Source organism: Ipomoea nil, unplaced genomic scaffold, assembly GCF_001879475.1.
Source record: "Ipomoea nil cultivar Tokyo-kokei standard unplaced genomic scaffold, Asagao_1.1 scaffold1043, whole genome shotgun sequence".
Taxonomy (NCBI): domain Eukaryota; kingdom Viridiplantae; phylum Streptophyta; class Magnoliopsida; order Solanales; family Convolvulaceae; genus Ipomoea; species Ipomoea nil.
The window spans coordinates 12,345,679-12,369,313 of record NW_017617471.1 but is presented as its reverse complement, the minus strand read 5'-3'; the positions used below and the strand labels follow the sequence as shown (position 1 = coordinate 12,369,313).

At 37.4% G+C, this 23,635-nt stretch overlaps 2 protein-coding genes across 4 annotated transcripts; both read left to right on the top strand.

Moving 5' to 3' along the window:
* The first annotated feature begins 440 nt into the window (after positions 1-440).
* Positions 441-4,691, top strand: LOC109182008 (importin subunit alpha-2-like). 3 transcript variants are annotated; one of them, XM_019332008.1, is made up of 12 exons: positions 441-642; positions 691-789; positions 1,152-1,248; positions 1,338-1,429; positions 1,530-1,661; positions 1,782-1,967; positions 2,475-2,638; positions 2,753-2,831; positions 3,298-3,426; positions 3,554-3,681; positions 3,794-4,172; positions 4,414-4,691. In XM_019332008.1, the coding sequence occupies exons 1-11, from the start codon at positions 586-588 to the stop codon at positions 4,170-4,172; spliced, it is 1,542 nt and encodes a 513-aa protein (XP_019187553.1). In that variant the 5' UTR covers positions 441-585; the 3' UTR covers positions 4,414-4,691. The 3 variants fall into 3 exon arrangements, with proteins under 3 accessions (XP_019187553.1, XP_019187552.1, XP_019187554.1); XM_019332007.1 differs by having other exon boundaries at positions 441-789; XM_019332009.1 differs by lacking the exons at positions 441-642; positions 691-789 and having other exon boundaries at positions 1,176-1,248; positions 1,304-1,429.
* Positions 4,692-19,115: 14,424 nt separating this feature from the next.
* Positions 19,116-22,558, top strand: LOC109181280. The gene is made up of 3 exons (XM_019331032.1): positions 19,116-19,902; positions 20,143-21,633; positions 21,720-22,558. The coding sequence occupies exons 1-3, from the start codon at positions 19,116-19,118 to the stop codon at positions 22,556-22,558; spliced, it is 3,117 nt and encodes a 1,038-aa protein (XP_019186577.1).
* Positions 22,559-23,635: the final 1,077 nt, after the last annotated feature.

Sequence of the window (23,635 nt, the reverse complement as noted above, 5' to 3'; positions counted from 1 at the left end):
CGAAGAAAATATTCTTAAAAAAAAAACTAAAAATAGATTAACACTTATAAATTTAGGACCAAAAATAAAATTAAGTCCTAATTTGTATATATAATCTTATTATTTTATTTATAGTCGGATTTCCTGAGCATTCCATATTTCCATGTTAGTGAAAATGCCAGAAATAAAATTTAAAATTGCTGCGCAGCATAGTGGAGTCCAACCCTGTATTGGGCCCCATCGAACCCACTGGGCTCTCGCTGACGGTGTTAGTAAAATCATCCAACGGTTAAATGCCAACTAGGAGTCGGAATCTGACGGCGCTTAAAGCCTAATTTCAAATTTAGTCCCTTTTCCGTAAATATATCCTGATCCATGCCCATTTTCCTGAAAACCCTGCCCCGCTATCTACCTATTTAAAGCCCTCTTGTATCTTCTCCATTTCAATTCAAAACCTAAACGGCTAAACCTCTGAGTTCACTCCCTCAATATTAGGTTTCTGCAGATACAACGTCTCCTGTATCTGTTCTCGATTTTAGCGCATCTACATACATCTATAGTGTGTGTATTGCTCTCTGATTTTTTTTTGGATTCAGCAATTCGAAGATGTCGCTGAGGCCGAATGCTAGAGTCGAGGTTCGCCGGAACCGTTACAAGGTGGCCGTCGACGCGGATGAGGGCCGCCGCAGGAGAGAGGACAACATGGTGGAGATTCGTAAGAACAAGAGGGAGGAGAGCTTGCAGAAGAAGCGCCGTGAAGGACTTCAAGCCAATCAGCAATTTCCTCTTCCAGTCCAGAACGAAAAGAAGGTATAGATGAAATACAAATTAATGTTCGTATCACTGCTATTTTGATCTAGATCCTGATATGGTTGTTCAAGTATATGAGTTGGAATCTGTTATACTGCTAAATTCTACTATTTTGCAGTTGGTATTGAGTATCTCAATTTGTCTGTGTTTTCTCACGTTTTTGGAAGCGAAATATTTTTGTATTTTCTCGATCTGTCAATGTCCTTGATTTCTTATTTTTGCAGTATTGTTTTATTAGAGTGAATATCTGAATACACTTCTGTTTTATTTTGTTCTGCTGAATATTTGAATTACAATGCCAGACATACCTTATAAACTTATTTGGAAGGTTGTAAAATTCCTAAAATGCCTTGATTTTGCAGCTGGATGCTCTGCCTGCAATGGTAGCTGGTGTTTGGAGTGATGATGGCAATTTGCAGCTTGAGGCAACTACTCAGTTTAGAAAATTGCTTTCATTAGGTGATCAATGTTAATGTTTTTTTTTTTTTTTTTTGCTCCCCAATTTGTTGCTGAGATTATGGACATGACATGTTTTCATGATTCATCAGAAAGGAGTCCTCCAATTGACGAAGTAATTCAAGCAGGGGTTGTTCCTAGGTTTGTCCAATTTCTTGCAAGGGATGACTTTCCACAACTTCAGGTATGCCTATTATTCTTTTGTTTCTCGTTTTAGGTGGAGCATTTAATTTTTAATGGCTTTGTTCCTTATTGTTTTGTTTGATTTTGTAAAACCACTCCAGTTTGAGGCAGCATGGGCTCTCACTAATATTGCCTCTGGGACATCTGAGCACACTAGGGTGGTAATTGATTCTGGAGCAGTCCCAATCTTTGTGAAGCTTCTTAGTTCTCCTAGTGATGATGTCCGGGAACAGGTGTGCTGGAAGAAACTATTGTTTTTCCTCTTTTGTTCACTGTTTGCCTTGCTTCACTTGTGTGCTTATGGTTTGTTACTTGTACACCATTAAATATAGTCACTGTTTGCTTGTATATAGGCCGTATGGGCTTTGGGCAATGTAGCTGGTGATTCTCCCAAATGTAGGGATCTTGTCCTAAGCGCGGGAGCTTTATCCCCCTTGCTGGCTCAGTTAAATGCGAATGCAAAGCTGTCAATGCTGAGAAATGCCACATGGACACTCTCAAATTTCTGCAGAGGCAAGCCACAGCCTCCTTTTGAACAGGTTAATCCTTTTCCTAGCTCTTTCCATGTATCCTTTGACAAGTAAAAGTGAGTTCAGATGTGAACTGCTTAGAATTGCTTTGTATACTGATTATATTCTGTTTTTATGGTTCGTTTCTGTCTTGAACCAATGCCACCTTATTTCCTTTTATATAAGGTCAGAAGAAGGCCTTTTGATGGCTAGATACATAGCACATGTTTCTTCTGTTATAATAGCCTGTGATTTTCACATACAGAACTTACAAGTGTAAAGATTTCATAATAATGTTGAGACTGATATGGTATTCAATAATATCTTTTTTGGGGTTATAGGCTTTGTTGTTTTCAAATATCTTATTTGGAAATATATTTTCTTCCCTTGTGAAAACAAAAACAATCTTAGGATTGATGATGGTTTCTCATGTTTTATTATTTTATATACTGGGATTTGTGGAACATTTTTCAATTTCAAATGATGCTTTCAACTTCCAAAATCTTATGCTTATTTATATCTTGTGTTTCTGTACAGACTAGGCCAGCACTTCCAGCACTTCAGCAACTTATACATTCAACCGATGAAGAAGTTGTTACCGATGCATGTTGGGCTCTCTCGTATCTATCTGATGGTACAAATGATAAAATTCAAGCTGTTATTGATTCTGGCGTGTGTTCACGATTGGTGGAGTTGTTACAGTGAGTATCTTGATTCAAGTCCTCTATTGGTGAAACTGTCTTTTCCAAGGTGCAATTTCCAGCATTCATATTGTCATATGACACGCTTCTGATGATTGATGTTGTACTTTTCAGGCATCCTTCCTCATCAGTTATAGTTCCTGCTTTACGTGCAGTTGGTAATATTGTCACTGGAGATGACATGCAAACTCAGGTATGAGTAATAGGTTTGCACACACAATGGAAATTCTATTTACTTCTGAACAATGGGTGGCTATTTGATGTTGACCTCATTTAATGTAGCTTACCTACATGGTTTGGTTTGTAATTTGGGTTAGAGGTCTCAAATTTGTTAATGGTTAGAGGCTAAGAGCCATTGGTTGTTTGGAGTCTCTGTTCCTTAAAGATATTACTGATACATATGTCATTTAGGGAATTGGTAATTAGCAATCATTCCTACACTTGTCATGTCACTTAAATGTATTTTGCATTTAGAAATTAGCAATTGTGCTTTTACACTTACTGTGTTACTGAAAGCTTGTCTGGTATTTGCTATTTTAGAATAATAATAATAATCCTTCTTTGAATTTTTAATCTTCTTGGTTATGTGTTGTGAACATACTTGAAAGGTATTGTTTAAACTAACAAATTGTGATATGTTTTTTTTTTTTTTTTAATAGCATATTATTGATAATCAAGGGCTGCACCGACTTTCTACATTATTAACTGGCAATTACAAGAAAAGTATTAAGAAGGAAGCTTGCTGGACTATTTCAAACATCACTGCTGGCAACACTGTGCAAATCCAGGCAAGCAACTAAACCTTTAGTGTTCTGGTCTTTCCTGTAACTCTACTTCCCTTGCAATGATAAATCAAACGAAGTGTGAAAATAATAATCTGTGCTTGAATTAATTATTCTAACATTTATTATGCAGGCTGTGATTGAAGCCAATATATTTGGACCTCTTATTAATTTGCTTCAAAATGGCGAGTTTGATATAAAAAAAGAAGCTGCTTGGGCAATATCAAATGCCACATCTGGTGGCAGTCATGATCAGATCAAGTAGGCCAATATGTGCTAAATTTATGCTGAAATCTGTCACACATCAATTTGTTTGTTTATTTATATATATATATATATGAATATTTTTTTTTTCTTCCCCCCACATGAATAGGTACCTTGTATCTCAAGGATGTATCAAGCCATTGTGTGATCTCCTTGTTTGTCCTGATCCAAGAATTGTGACGGTCTGTCTAGAAGGACTTGAAAATATTTTAAAGGTTGGTGAAGCGGAGAAGAATATGGGCCGGACTGGGGATGTAAATCTGCATGCTCAGATGGTAGAAGATGCGGAAGGTTTGGAAAAAATTGAGAACCTTCAAAGTCATGACAATCATGAGATTTATGAGAAGGTTGTAAAGATATTAGAGGTATACTGGTTAGAGGAAGAGGATGAGTCAATGCCACCAGGTAACAATGCATCATCCGAACAGGGATTCCAGTTTGCGAATGGAAACGTAGATTTACCGAATGGTGGATTCAACTTTAACTAGGTGAGTCAAAGTGTGTTTATAAGTTGTAGCTATTACTTGATGGTGGGTAAATCCTATCTTGTGACCCAGGTAGTTTAGGGTTGCCTCTATAACTGATTGGTTCAAACCAAGAAGGCTAGGATTCAAGCTTATAAACTTGTGATTACAAGTTTGTATCTTAAGTCATTTTGATTCGGTTACCCTTGTTATCAAGTTTCATTATGCAATGAGGAGCTTATGTGAATTCATATTTTTTGTGTAGGTTGCAACTGTTCTTCTATTGTGTAGTGTTTGAAAAGAGATGAGATGTTGTTCCCACAGCGAGAGAACAAACCGGAGGAGGCTGCCACATCACTGAAATAACAAAATCAATTCTCATTGTTCTTTTTTCAGTAGTGGAATTCTGTTTTATTTTCATTTTCAGTATTGCTGGGAATTTTGGCATTCTCAACTCTTTGATTTCCCCCCTAGCTTGTACTAAACTTATGGTGGAAAGGGATTCACCTATTTTTATCTATTAATTTCTATTTTATACCGCAACTCATATGCTAATTCGGTAATTCCTCAATCTTGCAAACAATGTTGGTATGAAATTCCTCAATCTTGCAAATAATGTTAGTTTGAAATTTTGAGTTATAATTAGTAGAGTTATATTTTCGAATGTGAGTTTACCTCCCAAATTTTATACTATTATTTCTATCTCAATCAAGCCTCTATCCACGGTGGAAAACGATCTCAATCGTGTCCGGAGTATTCTGGCCGAGTTGCGTCAAAGTGTCGTGACTTTGTCTCCGTCAGAGATTCATAGCCTCCATGCCGGCGACGATGAATCCTAACCGGCCATTGAAGTCTCCAACACTCAGCAACAACATCGCCATCCTCAGATCATAGATCTGCGACCTCCTATGATCACTGCAACCGTATGTCAACCGTCATCCATGGCGGTTTTTTTGTCGACGACGGTTTTGCAAGTGCAATCAGAGGGGTTTGTAGGTCTCCGAAGCCAATCCGTCCATGGCTGGCGATGGCACTTAGAAAGACATAATGCAACCATTAATCACCTAACCGTTACATAATCAATACTAATAATGGCCACATTAAATATATTATTTATAACACTCCTCCTTGGACATTATTTGGCCATGACCTTGCCTCTTACTTTCTCTCTTGACTTGTCTCTTACTTCTTCTTTCTGCAATTCCTTTGATGGTTTGAGTTAATGGGTTACAACAAAATCAAACCATTAAAAAATTTCATTCTTCAAATCAAACGGGTTGTAAATGTTTTTTATATTTAGGAACATCTTAATTTAGATTAATTTCAGGAATGACCTATTGTCTATTGTCATTTACTAATTGAGTTAATTTTTAAAATGGTCCTTTGATTATAGCCTTTTCTCAAATTGCTTTGATTTTTAATTGCGCCTAAAGTGTTCCTCCGACTATTAAATTTTAAGTCAAAATGGCCCGCCGTTAAAAAGAAAGGCAATTCAAACAATTTATATAGTTTGTTGTTTAGACCTTTGACAAGCTCATTTTTTTTTTTTTTTTAAAAAAAAAAAAAATTTAACCAGTTGATTTCTTCCCAGCTTCTTTTTCAGGAATCTCATGATCATCTTCCTTGGGCGCAGGCGTAATTTCTAGTTTTATTGAAAAGACGATAAAGAATGAAGAGTTAGTTCACATAATGTTACCAACTCCCACAGACATTGTGGATCAGGACATTGCAAGAAATGGAAATCACAACTTAAATAGCACTTTCTTTTCTAAAACTATAGTGATGAACAGAAATGTGTAAACACACACATTGGTTTAAACAATCGCTTGCCAAACTTAACATTAACAACACGTTTGGTTCACGGAATGAATTTTGAGGTAATAGGAATACTATTCCATAAGGAATGGAATAGGCAAGGAATAGAATAGGAATTGTATTCTATTGTTTGGTTCGCGGAAGGAATAGACTTTAGGAATTATATTACAGTGTTTGGTTGATTTAAGGAATAGAAATGAAATATGTTTTAAAAGACATAAATACCCTTATAAAAATATGTGATGGTGGTGGTGGTGGTGGTGGTGATGCTGGGGTGGTAGTGGTGGTGGTGGCGGTGGCAGTGGTGGGGGCGACGGTAGGGGTGTTGAGGGTGACGGTTGTGGCAGTGGTGGTGGGGGCAGCGACAGTTGTGGCGGTGGTGGTGGTGGTGGCGGCGGTGCTGCTGCTGGGTGGTGGTGGTAGCGGCGGCGGCGATGGCGGTGGTGGCAGTGGCGGTGGTGGTAGTGGTGGTGGCGGCGGTGGCAGTGGTGGTGGCGGCGTGGTGGGGGCGGCGATGGTGGTGGTGGTGGTAGTGGCGGCAGCAGCGGCGGTGATGGTGGTGGCGGCGACGGTGATGGTGGTGGTGGCGGGGGCGACGATAGTGGTGGTGGTTGTGGTGGCGGCGGCGGCGATGGTGGTGGTGGCGACGACGGTGGTGAAATAGTATAAATTTATATATATGATAAAAAAATTAGGTTAAAGAAAGGGGTAAAAAAGGAATCGGAATATGGGTATCAAATACTTGGTAATGGTAATGAGTTTTGGTTAAAATATTTAACATGTTTGGTAGTCGGGTGGAATGAGAATGGTTACTAATAGTAGTGCTTGAGAATGAATAAGGGAATGAAACCCTTAGGGGTCGTTTGGTTCACGGAATGTCAGATTACCTTAGGAAATGTTAGATTGCTTGGAATGTTAGATTACTGGAATGTTAGATTCCTGTGTTTGGTTAAAATTGGAATATGTAATATAATCATGTTTGGTTTAGGGTTATCTTTTATTCACATACTATAATATCCTTAACATATTTTCATATATTTTAATAAATTTAAAAATTAAAATAAATAAATAAGATAACGGTATCATATATAATTACATGATTTTAAAATATTAACTGAAATATTGAACTTGAGAAACAAAATTATTTTATATGCTAACCTAACATAATAAAAATAAAAAATATAATTACAAAAATAATTTTATATATGTGTGTGTGTGTGTGTAATAAACTAACATAATCAAGGTTATCTTACATAACCTTAGAAATTGAAGGGAATCACATTCCCTTCAAAATCCTATGTGGAGGGAATGTGACATTCCTGGGGAATGTTAGATTCCCTGAGATAATATTAACCAAACATAGGAATGTGAGCTTTGGAATGTCACATTCCCTTGGTTATGTTATATAACCTGAACCAAACGCCCCCTTATTGTATTTGGGTATGAGTTTTTCAATTGATGGGGTATTCGAAACCCATAATAGTGTTCTAAAAACCTATCAACCAAACAACAACAATCACTTTCATACTCATTTCTATGGGCGAAACCCACCAACCAAACACACCCTAAATATAATCATATCAGTAGCCAACACCTAAAGCCTATCTTAGTATCTTCTACAAGTTCTTAAATAAATGCTTAAAAAGCAGGAATGCAAACCGAAAGTCAAATGACATACCATCACCGGTCAAGTTATTATTATTATTATTATTATTATTATTATTATTATTAAGGGCAGGTCAAATGCCTAAACAACAAACAATATAAATTGTCTGTTTTGTACTTCTTTTTAACCGCAGGTTAACGCCAAAGCTAACGGATGATAATTTTGATTTTTTAAAAATTCAATAGTTGAATGACCACTTTGGATGCAATTTAAAGTCAAGGAACCAATTTTAAAAAATAATATAATCGGAGGACCATTTTAGAAATTAACTCTTTACTAATTTTTATGCTTCGACTTTCAATTGGACCATAAATGGTCCCTTAACTATTGATCTTTACTAATTTTTGTTCTTTAGTTCTTTAAAATGATGACCTCAATCTATTAAATTTATGAACTCAATTTGTCTATCCCAACAACAAGCTAATTTTTACATTATCATTCTTAAATTTAATATTTATTAAATAGATATTTAACTGAAGAACCAAATTTAGAACAAAATCAATAGTCAAGAGACCATTTATGGTCATATTGAAATTCAAGGACGAAAATTGATAAAGGCCCTGTTTGGTAAATAACTGTTAGCTGATAGTTGATTGTGTTAATTAGAGGGTATAACTAATTGATTACATTAGCTGTTAGTTGTTTGGTATAATTTCTTTTTTCAAAAAACTAATTGAAAAAGTTGTTTGGAGTAACTTTTTGAATTTTAACATTTTAGAGTTGCAAAAAATTAATTAACCAAACACTTATATTAATATTTTAACTAAATCAAATAATTAATAGTGATCAAATAAGTTAAAATTTACTAATAAGTCAAATTTTTTACCAAATAGCCAATAGTATTCCCCTCCCCATGAAAAATGGCAATTCTAGATCTTCATTACCCTTGGCTCTTCGTGTTCGGAATCCTAGGTAAATTCTGTTTTTTTTTTTTTTTTTTTTAATACTTTCTCTCTCTTCTCTTTTTGTTCCAAAATGATGTCTGATCCGCAGGTATACCATATATATATATATATATATATATATATATATATCATTAACATGCTTCTTGTGGATGGGGGATGGAATTCGACAGGAGTTTCTCAATCAAGTCCACGTACGAGATGATTGCGAATGAAACGGCGTTTGTAGCGGATAATGAGTGGGGCAAAACTTGGAAGCTCCGTGTTCCGGCTAAATTGAGCATGTTCTTTTGACTGGTGAAACATGAGAAGATCCTCACCAACTACGAATGAGTGAGACAAGATTTCGTTGTGCAGGTTAGGTGGAAGATTTGGATCACCTCTTTCGGCACTGCTCTGTCGCGAGGAAAATTTGGGACTCAATCCTGCACCGGCGAACATCGGAGAGAGGCTGCGTCTGCTGGACTGGAAGGACTGGCTATCGGCGAACCTTAAAGGCGACGTGTTGGCCAGCTTTGACGAAGGATGGCTGGAGAGATTCAGTATCAGGCTTTGGTGGCTGTGGCGCTGGAGGAACGACGAGGTGTTCAACTCCAGTTCTATGGCGCACGACCAAAAGATGGAGTGGCTGAAGCGCCATGACTCGGAGGTTCGGGCTGCGTTCGCTACTCGGAGAAATCCGATGGCAAAGAACATGCCGGTTGTGGGAACCATATAGGGTGGCAACAGCCGACAAGCGGCTAGCTTAAGCTTAATGTGGATGGCTGCTGCAAACATAATGGTGTAGCAGGTTATGGTGGTGTGTTAAGAGATTTGCAGGGAAGATGGTGCACGGGCTTTACGTATAACATAGGCAGATGCTCGGCCGATGAAGTGGAAGCCTGGGGGATTCTATAGGGAATTAAGTCGGCGAAAATTTTTGGTGCAACTAAGCTTTTGGTGGAATACGACTCCAAGCACATTTTGGAGAGTTTGCGAGGGGAATATAAAGGATGCGGCTACGGCAACAACGTAATCTGGCACTGCATCCGAGAAGCCGATAGTGTGCAAGAGGTGCGTTTCAAGCATGTGTACATGGAGCAAAACAGAGCGTCTGATAAGCTGGCCTTGATGGCTTTGGAGCATCGCATAGGTCTCAGAACCCTTGTGGAGGTACCATAGGAAATCCAAGACATAATCCAACAAGATAAACTTGGAGTAACCTTCTCACGGGGCGTCACGCAAGTTCGAACTATGGCTAATGGCCATAGATTGTTTTGTTTGGGTACCCCCTCGCTCAGATATAAAAAATTAACATGCTTCTTGTTGTGTCAAATTCTAACTAGAAACGAGAGCGAAAAGGCTTGATTCAAGCCTGAGCTCTGGAAATTGGCTGGCTAAGTTATGCCAAACTTTGGTATCAATTTCCAACACGCCACTAGAATGTTTCGGCCTTCCTTGAGGGGCCGAAACTGTGAGCTAACATGTTCGGTATTATTTTTCAGAAAGTTCTGACCGTTGGGGAGATTGAATTCATGTGTTACGGAATTAATTTGCTATTAATTCCAATTTTGAATTCTGAATTCAATTCTCAGGTAGTGTTTGGAAAACCAGCTTTAATTTCAGTTTTAATTGCCATATTAAAAGCTATTTAACTCCTTCATCCCTATATAAGAGGGGGTAGTAAGAAGCAGATTTTTTAACACACACATACAAAAGAACAAGCACTCTACACGAAAGTATCATTTTCAAGCCTCAAAATTCTGCTTCTACTCCTTTTCTTAGCCATACTGTGTTCATAACCTTGCTTTGTTCGCCGGATTCCTTGTTTGGGTGCTCAAACATTGAATCATAAGCAAGTTTTATCCTGGGAAGCTTAGGCCACACCGCTCCTAGCACTTTTGGGAGGTGGCAAATAAGGTTTTAAGGAAAGAGTGATCGCTTGACTCTTGCAAAAACCCAACACCAAACAGTAGTCAAATTCTCCATCTTTCCTTCCCTTATTTTTCCAGAAAATAATAATCTTATTTTTTATTTGATTATTATTTGTTTTTTACCAACGGATCCATCATGTGCTTCATTAGGTTGAGAAAGTATGTTTGAACAGATACTACAATGTAATAGAGAGTCAGTAGCATTCAAAAAATATTTATTGTTGAATGTCAATTATTTATTTGTAATGTTTTATCAGGTCAATATTTATTCGAATCTATAGAGTCAAATCAACAATGGGATATTATTCAGTTCCATATTTTGTAGCAATATTTTCTTCCATGCTTTGAATGTACTATGCTTTAATCAAGAAGTTAGTTTAGTATTCTTGGACTTGATTAAACCTTGAATAAGGGACAATGTTTTTCTCCTAAGAATTTTTTATTTTAATTTGATTTATTTTGTTTCATTAAGTTGGACTAGCCTTGCATTTAGCCTATGGTAGATTAGATGTGGCAAATTATTGCATAGATCATGGTCCAAAACGCCACCGTTTACTATCTAAAATAAAATTCGTTGCTTTAGATTTTAACGCCGTTAGTAATTTGTTTCCTCTCCTTTGCTGGTCATTCTTGCCTTCTCTGCGATTTCAATCCTTCATTCTCTATTTTGCTCTCCTCTGCGGTTTCTGTGTGATTTTCCTCTTCATCGCCATTTGCTTCTTTCTCTGCGATTTTCCTCTTCCCTCTGATTGCTTCTTCTCCGTCATTGAATTCACATCGTGCATCATGGATAACATCAGTGATTTAAACAACAGAATTGAAGCAATCGAGTTAGATGATTATATTACAGGTTTGTATATTGTTTATATGCGATTTAGGTTTTCTTTTTAATTTGAATTTTGATTTATATTGCATATTTTTTATATTGTAGGAGATGTCAATGCTTTGCATGTTCTGTTGTGAATATTGTGTTTATGCTAGAGGTACATTATTTCTTGTCATTTGGTACATTATTTTAATCCCCATGGTACATTATTTTTATGCATGATTTATCTGTACTTTCTATTATGCATGCATTTTATTCTTTTAGTGAATATCTTATTTCTTTGTAGAGTATGATTGAATTTATTTGGCACCCTCCCCCCCCCCCCCCCCCCCCCTTCTCTCTCTCCTTCCCCTCTACTTAGAAATTTGATATTCACTAAACATAATATCAATGTGTTGTGCTAATAACTTGTTAGTTGTATTGTTTTTTAAATTTACTGTTAATCAAGAGTTGTTGGGGATTACAGTTACCTCAATTGAAGAAGCATATAATTTATATGACTATGCTTTTAGATTGAGATTTAGTGTTAGGATGGGTAAGCAGTATTATGTTCCCGATAGTCAAACTGTTAAAATGAAGAAATTTCACTGTGCAAAGGCTAGTTTCAAGTCCAACACAGATAAGTCTTCAATGTTATATTTAAGGGTAAACACACGAACATGGTGTACTGCATTTTGTCAGTTTGATATGGCATTTAATGGGCAGTTGATTGTGACAAAACATGTAAAGGATCATAACCATGAGTTGTGTCCACCTTCTAAAAGCTATCTTCTTCGGTCACACAGAAGTGTTGGTGATACCCAATTGTCTTATTTAAAAGACTTGAAAAGGTGTGGGGTTGCATTGTCGGATGATATTCGGTTTTTGAAACACCAGTCTGGAGGTTCACCTCTTGTTGGATTTACACCAAGGGATGCTTATAATAGCCTGCTTACAAATTCAATAAAGAGCTTAGGTGTCACTGATTCGAATTCACTAATTGAGATTTTTAGGCAGAGGCAATCGAATGAACATGACTTTTTCTTTGATTTTGAATTGGATGGTGATGCAAGACTGTGTAGTTTTTTTTTTTTTTTTTTTTTTTTTTTTTTTTTTTTAAAGAGGGATTTAAGAATGCAGGTGGATTTTGTGTTGTTTGGTGATTTGGTAGTACATGACACAACGTATCGTAGTAATAAGTACGATATGATTTGTGGTCCCTTTGTTGGCATGAATCACCATTGTATGAACATAATGTTTGGGTGTGGGTTTTTATTGAACGAGAGGATCGAATCATTTGTTTGGTTGTTTAAAACATTCTTGCAAGCTATGGGTGGTAAGTGTCTACAAACAATCATGATCGATCAATGTGCTGCTATGTCTGCTGCAATTTCTCAGGTTTTCCCAAGTGCAAGGCACATTCTTTGTATTTAGCATATTGGAGAGAATTTAAAGAAACATATCAAAGGTTTAAGGAGTCAAAGGGGCTTTATGGAGCTATTTAATTTTCTATTAAGTACACGGACACAGAAGCTGAGTTTGAATTTTATTGGAATAGGTACATATACTATTAAATTTATCATTTTCTATGTGTTTTGTCATTCTTACATTGTGACATTTATTAGTTTGTGTTTATAAAATCAATCACGTAATGTTTTACTTTTGATGTTAAGTTGGAAATTGTAGTGTTTAGAAAATGTATTTTATTTGTGTTAATAATATACCTTATGTATACTGAAAATGTATCTTTGCAATAACAATTTGATAATGTTTTTTCTTTTTTAGTATCCTTGGATTTGATTAAACCTTGAATAACGGACAATATTTTTTTCTCCTGAGAAATTTTGGTTTTAATTTGATTAATTTTGTTTGATTAAGTTGGACTAGCCTTGCATTTAGCTTATAGTAGGTTAGATGTGGCGGTAGCACCCAATAAAGTTTTGAGGTTTGAATTATGATTTTTGTTTTCTCTGATACCAATTGTGCTTTGATACCAACAATGCTCTGATACCAATTTGTTGAGCAGAATATCTTTCATACCATTATTATTGTTTCTTGTTCTTGTTGATCTCAACAAATTGGTATCAGAGCATTGTTGGTAATTCAAATAATCTGACCTCGAAATCTTAAAGTTTCTTATTATTATTCAAAGAAGTTTTATGATTTTAATGATGATGCATTTTTTTTTCATTGAAGTCATAACAGATAGTCATTCAGATATTCAGATATATATTGAACTCACAACTCATAGTCATTCAGATATTCAGATATATATTGAAGTCATAACCCATAGTCATTCAATCAGTATAGTACTTTATAAAAGATAACCCAAAGTAAAAAGATTAAGTAATTCATCTCTTGGCAATTCAAATAATTCTGCAACTCCGCTTATGTTTTACTAGATCATCATATGATGCCACCACCTTCATGCAGTAGTTGCATCGCCAAATGACCATTTTCAAATAGGAAATAACAAAGACAGAACTTGGCAGTTAGCAGAAGGAACCCATATTATTGTTTCTTGTTCTTGTTGATCTCAACAAATTGGTATCAGAACATTGTTGGTAATTCAAATAATCTGAACCTCAAAATCAAAGTTTTGTTATAAATATATATTTAGTGGACATTATTGTGTGTAACAGATGTAACAGCTTTATCATTATTGTATCATTATTACCTTTATAAATATATATACATGGGTTGTTGACATGAAGGGGTGACTTTTGGTTGGTTAATGAAAGACTCTCTTCTTTCTTCTCTATCTCTGTTTTTCTCTATTCTCTACACTATCAATTTCATGTCCATTCTATTGTTTGCAAGTTCACGGGTTAGGAGCTAATGGCCAACAGGTACAAACAACATGACTAACAACACGTTATCAGCAAGCTACCATTACAATCGGTGAACGGTATGCAATATATTTCAATTTGTTTACAAATCTGTGCATATTTGTTGCTACTTCTATATAAACTCAGCATGAATGAATTCTATATACTCTATAAGTGTAGCGGTGCCGATGAGAATGTCACATAGACCACATTGTGTGCATGTCCGTGTGAACAGATGTGCACATATTGTGCAGTACAATTCGTGGTGGTGCCCTTGTGTGCAATGTGAGCGGGGGATCCACTTGTGCATGTGGGTGTGAGGATTTGTGCAGTTTGCAATTGTATTATCGTGCACCTGGTGATTCACGCTGGTAAAATCTTAATGCGTGGTTTTTTTTTTTTTTTTTTTTTTTTTTTTTTTTTTTTTTTTTTTTTCTTGTTTAGATTCGTTCTTTACTTGAATGTGCGTCTGGATTCTTGTTGGATGAGTTTGTATCCATGGTTGGAGATCCTCGTGTGCATGTGGCACTTAGCAAGCGAGCACACACTATGCAATATAATTCTTTTGCACATACTGGTGCCCTTGTGAGCAATATGAACGCGGGTGATATCATTGTGTGTATTTGGGTGTGAGCAGGTGTGCAATTGATTTTTTTTTTTTGTGCGCGGATAATATCATTGTGTGTTTAATTTTCATGCACATGTTGATCTTAAGATGTTTGTTGCACATTGTATGGCCTTCATGTGCACTCTGGTGACGAATGTGACGGAAAACACCCAGATAAAAAATGAAGAATCTATGTAAATCTTAAAAACCATCCCTAAAATCATGCATAATATCCTAAAATAAAATTAAACATATTTAAAATGCACAAACAAATTACTAAACAACCCCCACAAAAAAATAGAAAAGGAAAAAAAGCCCAACAAATCCTAGCCATATTGAATACAAGATCAATGGATAAGATGAACCAGGTCATGGTCAAACTTGGTCAAACCCATAAACATGGTTTAAAATATCTATTCAATATTCTTAACCTGAAGTCCAACTTCATTATACTCGGACCAGAGATTCTTGTTGTAAGATTATTGAATAAACTAGAACAACCTTGTTACCTCAATGTGGTGGATCGTCTATTGAATGTGCATACATGTCTCCGTATAAAATGAATTAGGCCACCAAGTACACTTATAGCCTTATAAAGAAACAAATGACGCATACTGGAAAACGCTAGTCCACCATATGTACGAGAAAATCATCTCGTCTCAAGTCAAAGGACTATTGCATACTTGTAAGTCGTAACATAGAACATACCAATGACATGTAGGTAACCACCATGCAGTACGTTGTAGTCAATCATTGTTCAATGACTTGTTCTCCAACAATCATTCACATGTCCACTCTTCGTATCTCATACGTATGGTATGAGACTCACCATAAGAAGGACAATGTGCTAGTCTAGGAACATTTTTATAATATACTTCATTAATAAAGTATTCGTCACTCATATTCTTAACTCTTAAGAATGAAGAATTAAAAAGATTGTACAGAATAATATCAAATCTTAATTAAGTCAAAATAAAATACAGAAATATATTTATTTATTATATTTATTTAATTAGAATACAATGCCCAAATAATAAATATTGGTTCCTAGACATACATGTCTAACATTATGAACTTCTATGTGAGTCTTTCCATGATTTTGTTTAACCAATACTAGTATCAATCATGAATTCCTTACCTCGTGGGTCTCAATCTCGTTTCCCTTAAGGTATCAATCATTAGTTGTATGCTAAGTCCTTTTGTTAGAGGATTTACAATACTCCTTTCTAACCTAACATACTCCATTGTGATCACACCATTCACAATTAGTTTCATTACAAAGTCATGTCTTACTCGTACGTGTCTTCTTCTTTTTTTCCATTATAGACACTATTCTTTGCAACACAAATGATAGCTTGTGAGTCACAATACACAGATATAGGTGGAGCCTAATGCCCCTAGAAATTTATAATGATTTGTCAACTAATAGGCTTAATAGCCATTCTACCTCTTGTCTTGCTAGATTGAATGCTATGAACTCTGACTCTATAGTGGATCGAGCTATGCAAGATTATTTAATTGATTTCCATGATATAACTACTCCACACATTGTGAATACATACCTAATTGTGAAACTCGCTTCATTATTGTGGGCTACCCAATTTGCATCACAATAACCTTCTAGCATGGAAAGAAACCCTACATAGTCTAAGCTCCAATTTATAGCACCTTTAAGATCTCACAGTAAATGTTTAAGAGCATTCTAATGCTCTAGACTAAGGCTATGGGTGTACCAACATAGTCTATTCAAACATAGGCTATATCAAGTTTAGACTTTAGTGTAGTCCGTCAAGAACATTAGACTGCCAAAAATTTTAACATACTTTTCTTGAGACACATAATCTCATATTTTTCTTCAATTGTAGACCTGAACCATATGGGATTCTAGACGATGCCACGTCATAGCTATTATTTTTTTTTAATTTTTTTTCAATAGTTTCTCAACATAATGGTTTTGTGACAAGATTATCCTTTGTCATGTTTCATGACTTTAACTCCTAGATAACATTGGCTTCACCCATACCTTCCATGTCAAACATAGTTGACATGAGCCTTTTTGTCTTGTTTATGGCATTAATGTTTGCGTTGAAAATCAACATATCATCAACATATAGGCATAATATTACAAAATTTGAGCCTATGACTTTAGAATATAGTCATATACACAAGCATATGATCGATTAAGAGAATAATAAAGAACTACCATTGCTTTAGAGCCTACTTTATGCCATACAAAGACTTTTTCAATTTGCAGACCAAACCTTGTGTTCTTGACTTGAAGGCCGAAGCAGCACACCATTGGGATTGTTCCATATATATTTCTTCTTCTAAGTCGCCATTTAAAAACAATATTTTTACATCCATTTGATGTACTAGTAACTTATGAGAAGAAACTAAAGCAGGCAAGGTAGTATTGAAGAAATCTTAGTTACTGGAGAATAAGTATATAAAAAGTCCTCTTCAAATTTGTGTGTAACTTTTAGCTACTAGCTTCACTTTGGACCTCACAATAGAGCCCTTTTTTTTTTTTAAATTTACTTTTAAAGATCCATTTCCAACCAATTGGTTTAAAACCTTTAGGTAGATGTACCAGTTCCCATGTATGATTAGACTTAATAGAGTATAATTCACTATCAATGGCCTCGTTCCAGAAGTTGGAATAAACAGAATTCATTGCCTGATTGCATCTTTAAAGGTTTTTGGTTCTTCTTCTAACATGTGACAACAAGCAATATTTTCATTTATCTCATTTGCATCATCTAAGAGTTAGAACCCTTTTCTCTCTGGTTTTCCAGGTGTTTTTGCTTCCTCTTGTTCTTGGTGACAAGCTTTCTCTACCTTGTACTCTTACAAGTTTCTCCGGTTTTTTCCGGTTGTTACATGCATTGATTGTTCTTCATTTATGAGTTATTCCACCTACTTCTTTCATGACATTTAATGAAGTTAGCTGGCCTTCACTACACATATACCAGAACTCAATGTGTTGGCGAACAATAAGCCTAAGCTACAGTACGAAAAAGAGACCCTGCTTCTGTCTCTCTTTGGTTCTGCTCGCTCCAAACCGCTTCCTGTCCCTGTTTCACAACCTCATGGCGTCAAGCAGTCGTGGAAAAGAGCCATTGGAGACACAATATGAGGCATTGAGCATACAAGATGATGTTGAAGTTGATATGTCGTTCGGCGAGGACGTAGCCTGGAACGACCATGATGATGGAGTGTTCACACTCGTGGGTACACTATTGACAGACAAAGCTGTGAAATTTAACTTTCTGAAGGAAACTATGGCTACGGTATGGCGTCCTGTCATGGGAATGGTGGCAAAGGAGCTAGCATCAAATCTGTTCATCTTCCAGTTCTTCCACGAGAAGGATATTCGCAGAGTTATGGAGGAGGGACCCTGGTTTTTTGATCAACATCTTCTCAACCTGCAACAACTCCAGGAAAACATATCTCCAAATGATGTTGATCTTTCTAAAGCTGAGTTTTGGGTCCAAGTTCATAAGGTACCAAAAAGGCTCATAAACCTCAAAATGATAGAGTTCATCGGATCCCAACTGGGGAGCTTTATCAAGGCTGACCTGTTATATTATGATGGTACATGGATCGAGTTTATAAGGATAAGGGTCCTTATGGATGTTACAAAACCTCTTCGCCAAAGGATCAAGATAAAAAACGCTTCCGGGGAGGTCATAACCTTATAGTGCAAATACGAAAGGCTTCCTACCTTTTGTTTTTTCTGCGGCATAATCGGACATAGTGAAAGGTCCTGCATCAAACACTTTGATTCCAATGATACGGATGTGGATAGAGCATATGGGCCAGATCTCAGAGCAGTGGGGAGGAGGCAAAACTCTGAAGCAAATAGATGGCTATTTGCACAACGTCCCGATCGGAACACCATGTCGGAGAGAAAGGAGTCCACCACGGCCGATTCAAACAAACACCCTTCGGGAAATCCGAGGTACGAGGTACCCGCTGGACAAATGGAATTTGTACAGAATCTTTATCCAAGTATCCAACGGCTAATGCTCAGTCTGAAGACATGTTTTCCCAGATGGCAGGGGCTAGTCATGAAAAGCAGCACACATTTAATACTCCCTCATACACAGCTGGAGCCAACCCTCGAAGTCAACATGTTGCCTCTGAGGCGAATCAGATGCCCTTTTACATCTCAGCTAATGTTGGACCTTTGAAGGCTCCCACTTCAGATGGTTCGGGTATTCTTGGCCCAATTTTTCAATCCATTACATCTAACACTCTGCCTTTCGGCCTCCAAAATGACTCCCTTATTGGGCCTGACACGAGAAAGAAGAGGAAGGGCCCGGAACCCTCATACCAGAATCAAGCTTTGGAGTTGTTCACAACTAATGACCCGAGTCTCTCAAAAAACTTGGTGGAGGCGGGACCAGTTTCTCAGGCCCGCATATTACAATGAGTCTTATTGCTTGGAACTGTCGTGGGCTTGGCAACCTAGCGACAGTTCAAGTTCTTGTGGACATAGTCCACTCCAAGCGGTCGTTACTTTTATTTTTAATGGAAACAAAACTTGTTACTCATAAGCTGGAAGATATTAAATCTAAATTGGGTTTTCATGGAATGTTCTCGGTGGATGCAGTGGGCCAAAAAGGGGGCCCGGTCCTATTTTGGAAGGGAGATATTGATCTTAATATCTCTTCTTTTTCTTCTAACCACATTGACTCCTCTCAGCAAGTTTGGCGTTTCTCAGGTTTCTACGGCTATCCGAATAGACAAAATCGCCATTTGTCATGGAATCTTCTCAGAACACTGGCTAACCAAGGTAATCAACCGTGGATTGTTATGAGGGACTTCAATGATATCCTCAATCCATGTGAGAAAGTAGGAGGAAGACCCCAACCTCAGTGGCTGATTAGGGGATTCGAAGAAGCAGTGGAACAAAGCGGTCTGAGGAATTTTGGTTTTAGTGGTTATCAGTTCACCTGGGAGAAGGGAAGAGGGACTACTCACTGGATCCGTGAGAAGCTAGACCGTATTTTGGTTAACAATTCCTGGGTTGATCAGTTTGGGGAAGCGAAGGCAACTTCTTTCGAAGCTTTGCAAAGTGACCACCTACCAATCGCTATCTGGCCTATCCCCTCGGTCTATAAGCGTAGAAGGAGGCATTTCCGATTCGAAAACTACTGGGTGAAAGAGTCAAAATGCAGGGAGATCATCAACTACAGCTGGGATCGTTCTATGGGTTTAGAGTTGTGTGCAAGATTTGAGAAGTGCGGAGAGGATATATGGAATTGGGGAAAGAATTATCATAAAAATTTTCAGTCTAGAATTGATGCATGCAAGTCGAGATTACATTTCCTCCGGGATAAAGAAGATGCCCATGCAATCTGAGAGTTCTCTGCTGTTCAGGAATCCTTACTTCATCTCTTTAACCAACAAAATCTTTATTGGCAACAACGTGCTAAAGTTTTTTGGTTAAAAGAGGGAGATTGCAATACCAAGTTCTTCCATAACTCTGTTAACAAGCGTTGGGGTATCAATTCAATTAAGAGGTTTCGCGATGATGCGAGGAATTGGGTGCAAGAGGAGGAGGCCGTTCAGAAGCTGATTAAGGACTATTTCATTAATATCTTCACTGCTTCTAGTGGAAATCAATTTCCAGTTCTCCAGGAAATCCGGAAGGGGGTCTCAGATTCTCAGAATGAGGTTTTGATGAGAGGCTTCACTAGAGAGGAAGTAAGAACTGCTACATTCGGGATGCATCCAGACAAGAGCCCAGGTATTGATGGATTAAACCCTGGCTTTTTTCAAAGTTACTGGGATATAGTTGGGGATAGCTTGACCTCTCTTTGCAATGAGTTCCTTAGGACGGGTCAATTCCCTAAGAGACTAAATCATACCCATATTGTGCTTATCCCCAAGAAAGCCACCCCTGAAAAAATGGCTGACCTCAGACCGATTGCCCTTTGCACGGTCGCGTACAAAATAGTCACTAAGGCCATGGCTAATAGGCTAAAACCCATCCTGGGGGGTCTGATTTCTGATAATCAAAGTGCGTTTGTTCCCGGGAGGTTGATTATGGATAATATCATGGTGGCATATGAGATGCAGCACTTCTTAAAAAGGAAAACCCAAGGCCGGGAAGGATTTGGTGCCCTCAAACTCGATATGAGCAAGGCTTATGACAGAGTTGAGTGGCCTTTGCTTAAATCTATATTGTTGAAAATGGGTTTTAACAGGCGGTGGGTGGATATGATCATGTATTGTGTCTCTTCTGCTATGTATTATATTCTGAAAGACAATAACGAGATTGGTCTCATTATCCCTAGTAGAGGTTTCAGACAAGGTGACCCTCTTTCACCGTATTTATTTCTTATTGTTGCGGAGGGGTTTGCATTGATTAAGAGCTATGAGAATGTCGGCAAAATCCATGGTATCTCGGTGGCTAGATCAGCTCCAGCAGTGTCTCACCTTTTTTTCGCCGATGATAGCTACATATTTTTCAAAGCAAATCCTACAGAATCCTCCAATTTGAAGCAACTTCTGGCCAGTTACTCCTCAGCTTCAGGTCAATCTATCAACTTTGACAAATCATCTCTCTGTTTTAGTAGGAATGTTGATGAGGCTATAAGGAATAGAGTGGGAGACATTCTGGGTGTTAGGTGTGAGGGTGGCAGTGGAAATTACCTTGGTTTACCTATGATGGTAGGAAGGAACAAAAATCAAATTTTTGGTTTCATTAAATCTAGGATGATCAGCCGTATACGGGGTTGGAACCAAAAATTCATCTTGAGATCTGGAAGGGAAATTCTTCTAAAAAGTATTGTTCAAGCTATCCCTTCTTATGCAATGGGAGTGTTCCTCCTTCCTAAAGACCTTATTAAAGAGGTGGAAGTTCTAATGAATGACTATTGGTGGAAAGGGGGCGGTACTGAGAGTAAGGGGATTCATTGGAAGAACTGGAAAAAGCTCTGTGTTCATAAGAATTGGGGGAGGGGGGGGGGGGTCTTGGATTCCGAAACCTTAGAGATTTTAAAATAGCCATGTTATGCAAACAAGCTTGGAGGTTAATCAAGTATCCTGACTCCTTGGTGGCAAAGATTTACAGAGCTAGATACTATCCTACTTCTACCTTTTTTGAAGCCAAAAAATGTTCTAACCCGTCATTCATATGGAGCAGCTTGTTAGAAACTCAGGAGGTCTTGAGGAAACACACTAGGTGGAGGGTAGGCAGAGGTGATCAAATCAAAATCTGGGGGGACAATTGGCTTCCAGATAAAGACAATTCAAAAATTGTCTCCTTCCCGTACCCTTTTCTAGAGAATGCTACAGTGGATGTTCTAAAAGATGCCGATGGTAGCCGTTGGGATATGGAAACTATAAGAGATATTTTTGTTGATAGAGATGCCGACTTGATACAGAAAATTCCGCTAAGCAGACAATATGTGGAAAACAAACTAATCTGGGCACCCGAAGAGGATGGAGGTTTTACTGTGAAAAGCTGTTATAAGGTGGTGAATGGTGATTTGAGGGAGGAAGACAGGCTGATGTGGACTCTCATTTGGAAACTCAAAATCCCTCCTAAGATTAAAGTCTTCATGTGGCAGTTGTGCACCAATTGTCTGCCAACTAGGGACCTTCTTAGATCTAAAAGAGTTAACTGTGGAGTGTGTTCTCCCTTGTGTGACCAGGATATCGAAACTGCATGGCATCTGTTTGTGGACTGTATTCACGCCAAACAGTGTTGGAGTATTCTTGGCTGTCAACCGACCAATGTCCAAGCTTCATCTTTCCAGGATTGGTTTACCCTTCTTGCTTCATCCTTGTCTAGGAACCAACTATGTATTGTGATCATGTCCTGCTGGGAAATATGGAGACAGAGAAACGACAAGGTCTGAAATAATAAGAGGATCCAAAGTGCCGAAACCATTGTCTTTAAAGCCAAGAAATACTTGCAAGACTGGAGAGAAGCAATTTCACCACCCAACACAGATCAAGTGGATACGGTTGCTAAGCAGATCAAGTGATCAAAACCTCAAGAAGGCTTCCTCAAAGTAAATGTCGATGCATCAATTGATTCGACCAACGGAAAGATGGGATTTGGCTGTGTAATCAGGGACGATAAAGGAACCTTTGTGGCAGCCGAAGGAACCCAATGGAATGGAGTGTTCTCACCTAGAGAAGCTAAAGCTACCGCGATTAGAGAAGCTCTGAGTTGGATTAAAAGTCTAAACTCTGACAAATTTATCGTCGAGACAGATTCTCTTCAAGTGGTCAATAGTCTCAAGTCATGCAATGGAGAATCTTCGTTCCATGTAATTCTTAGTGACATTAAAAAGGTGATGTGCGATTTTACGCATGTGTTTTTATCCTTTGTAAAGCGATCAGCGAACGGTGTAGCTCATGCTATAGCTAGATATGCCGTTTCTAGACCTGGTTGTTCTGAGTGGCTTTCTGCTCCGCCACCTTTCCTTTGTAACGTTTTATCTTCGGATTTGATTTAATAGTAAGTCTCTCTTTCTCAAAAAAAACTCTGTTAGAAAAGTTAATAAAATCATTACCAAAGCTAACTTCCATTCTTAGCCTCTTCTTCTAGGTTGCTCTGACACTAATTTAGATTGAGGCATTGATGATGATGAAACAAAAATCATTTAAAGGCAAATCATTACATTCATTAACATTTTCTAAGGAAATATATGCTCAAAAAACTCATCATCTTTAATTTAACATGATTATCTAATTAAGCATATAAATCTATAAGCAGCATTGTTTTCAGCATACCCAATAAACATAGTATTTATAATTTTAAGATCAATATTTGACCGCTTAAAAGATGAAAATCCTACTTTAGCCAAGCACCTCCACACTTTAAAATAATTCAAATTTGGGGCATAACCTTTCTATAATTCAAAAGGATTTTTACCAAGAACCTTTAGAGGCACTTTATTAAGAATATGATTAGCTATAAGAGCAGC

Bases quoted from the DNA above. Each gene is read 5' to 3' on its own strand.
- LOC109181280 (XM_019331032.1), top strand. From the start codon at position 19,116: ATGAGTCTTATTGCTTGGAACTGTCGTGGGCTTGGCAACCTAGCGACA. The intron at 19,903-20,142 runs GTTTAGAGTTGT...TTTGGTTAAAAG, and splicing joins CAGCTGGGATCGTTCTATGG to AGGGAGATTGCAATACCAAG. The intron at 21,634-21,719 runs GTGTTCATAAGA...TATGCAAACAAG, and splicing joins GAAGAACTGGAAAAAGCTCT to CTTGGAGGTTAATCAAGTAT.
- LOC109182008 (XM_019332007.1), top strand. From the start codon at position 586: ATGTCGCTGAGGCCGAATGCTAGAGTCGAGGTTCGCCGGAACCGTTAC. The intron at 790-1,151 runs GTATAGATGAAA...TTGATTTTGCAG, and splicing joins CAGTCCAGAACGAAAAGAAG to CTGGATGCTCTGCCTGCAAT. The intron at 1,249-1,337 runs GTGATCAATGTT...ATGATTCATCAG, and splicing joins TAGAAAATTGCTTTCATTAG to AAAGGAGTCCTCCAATTGAC.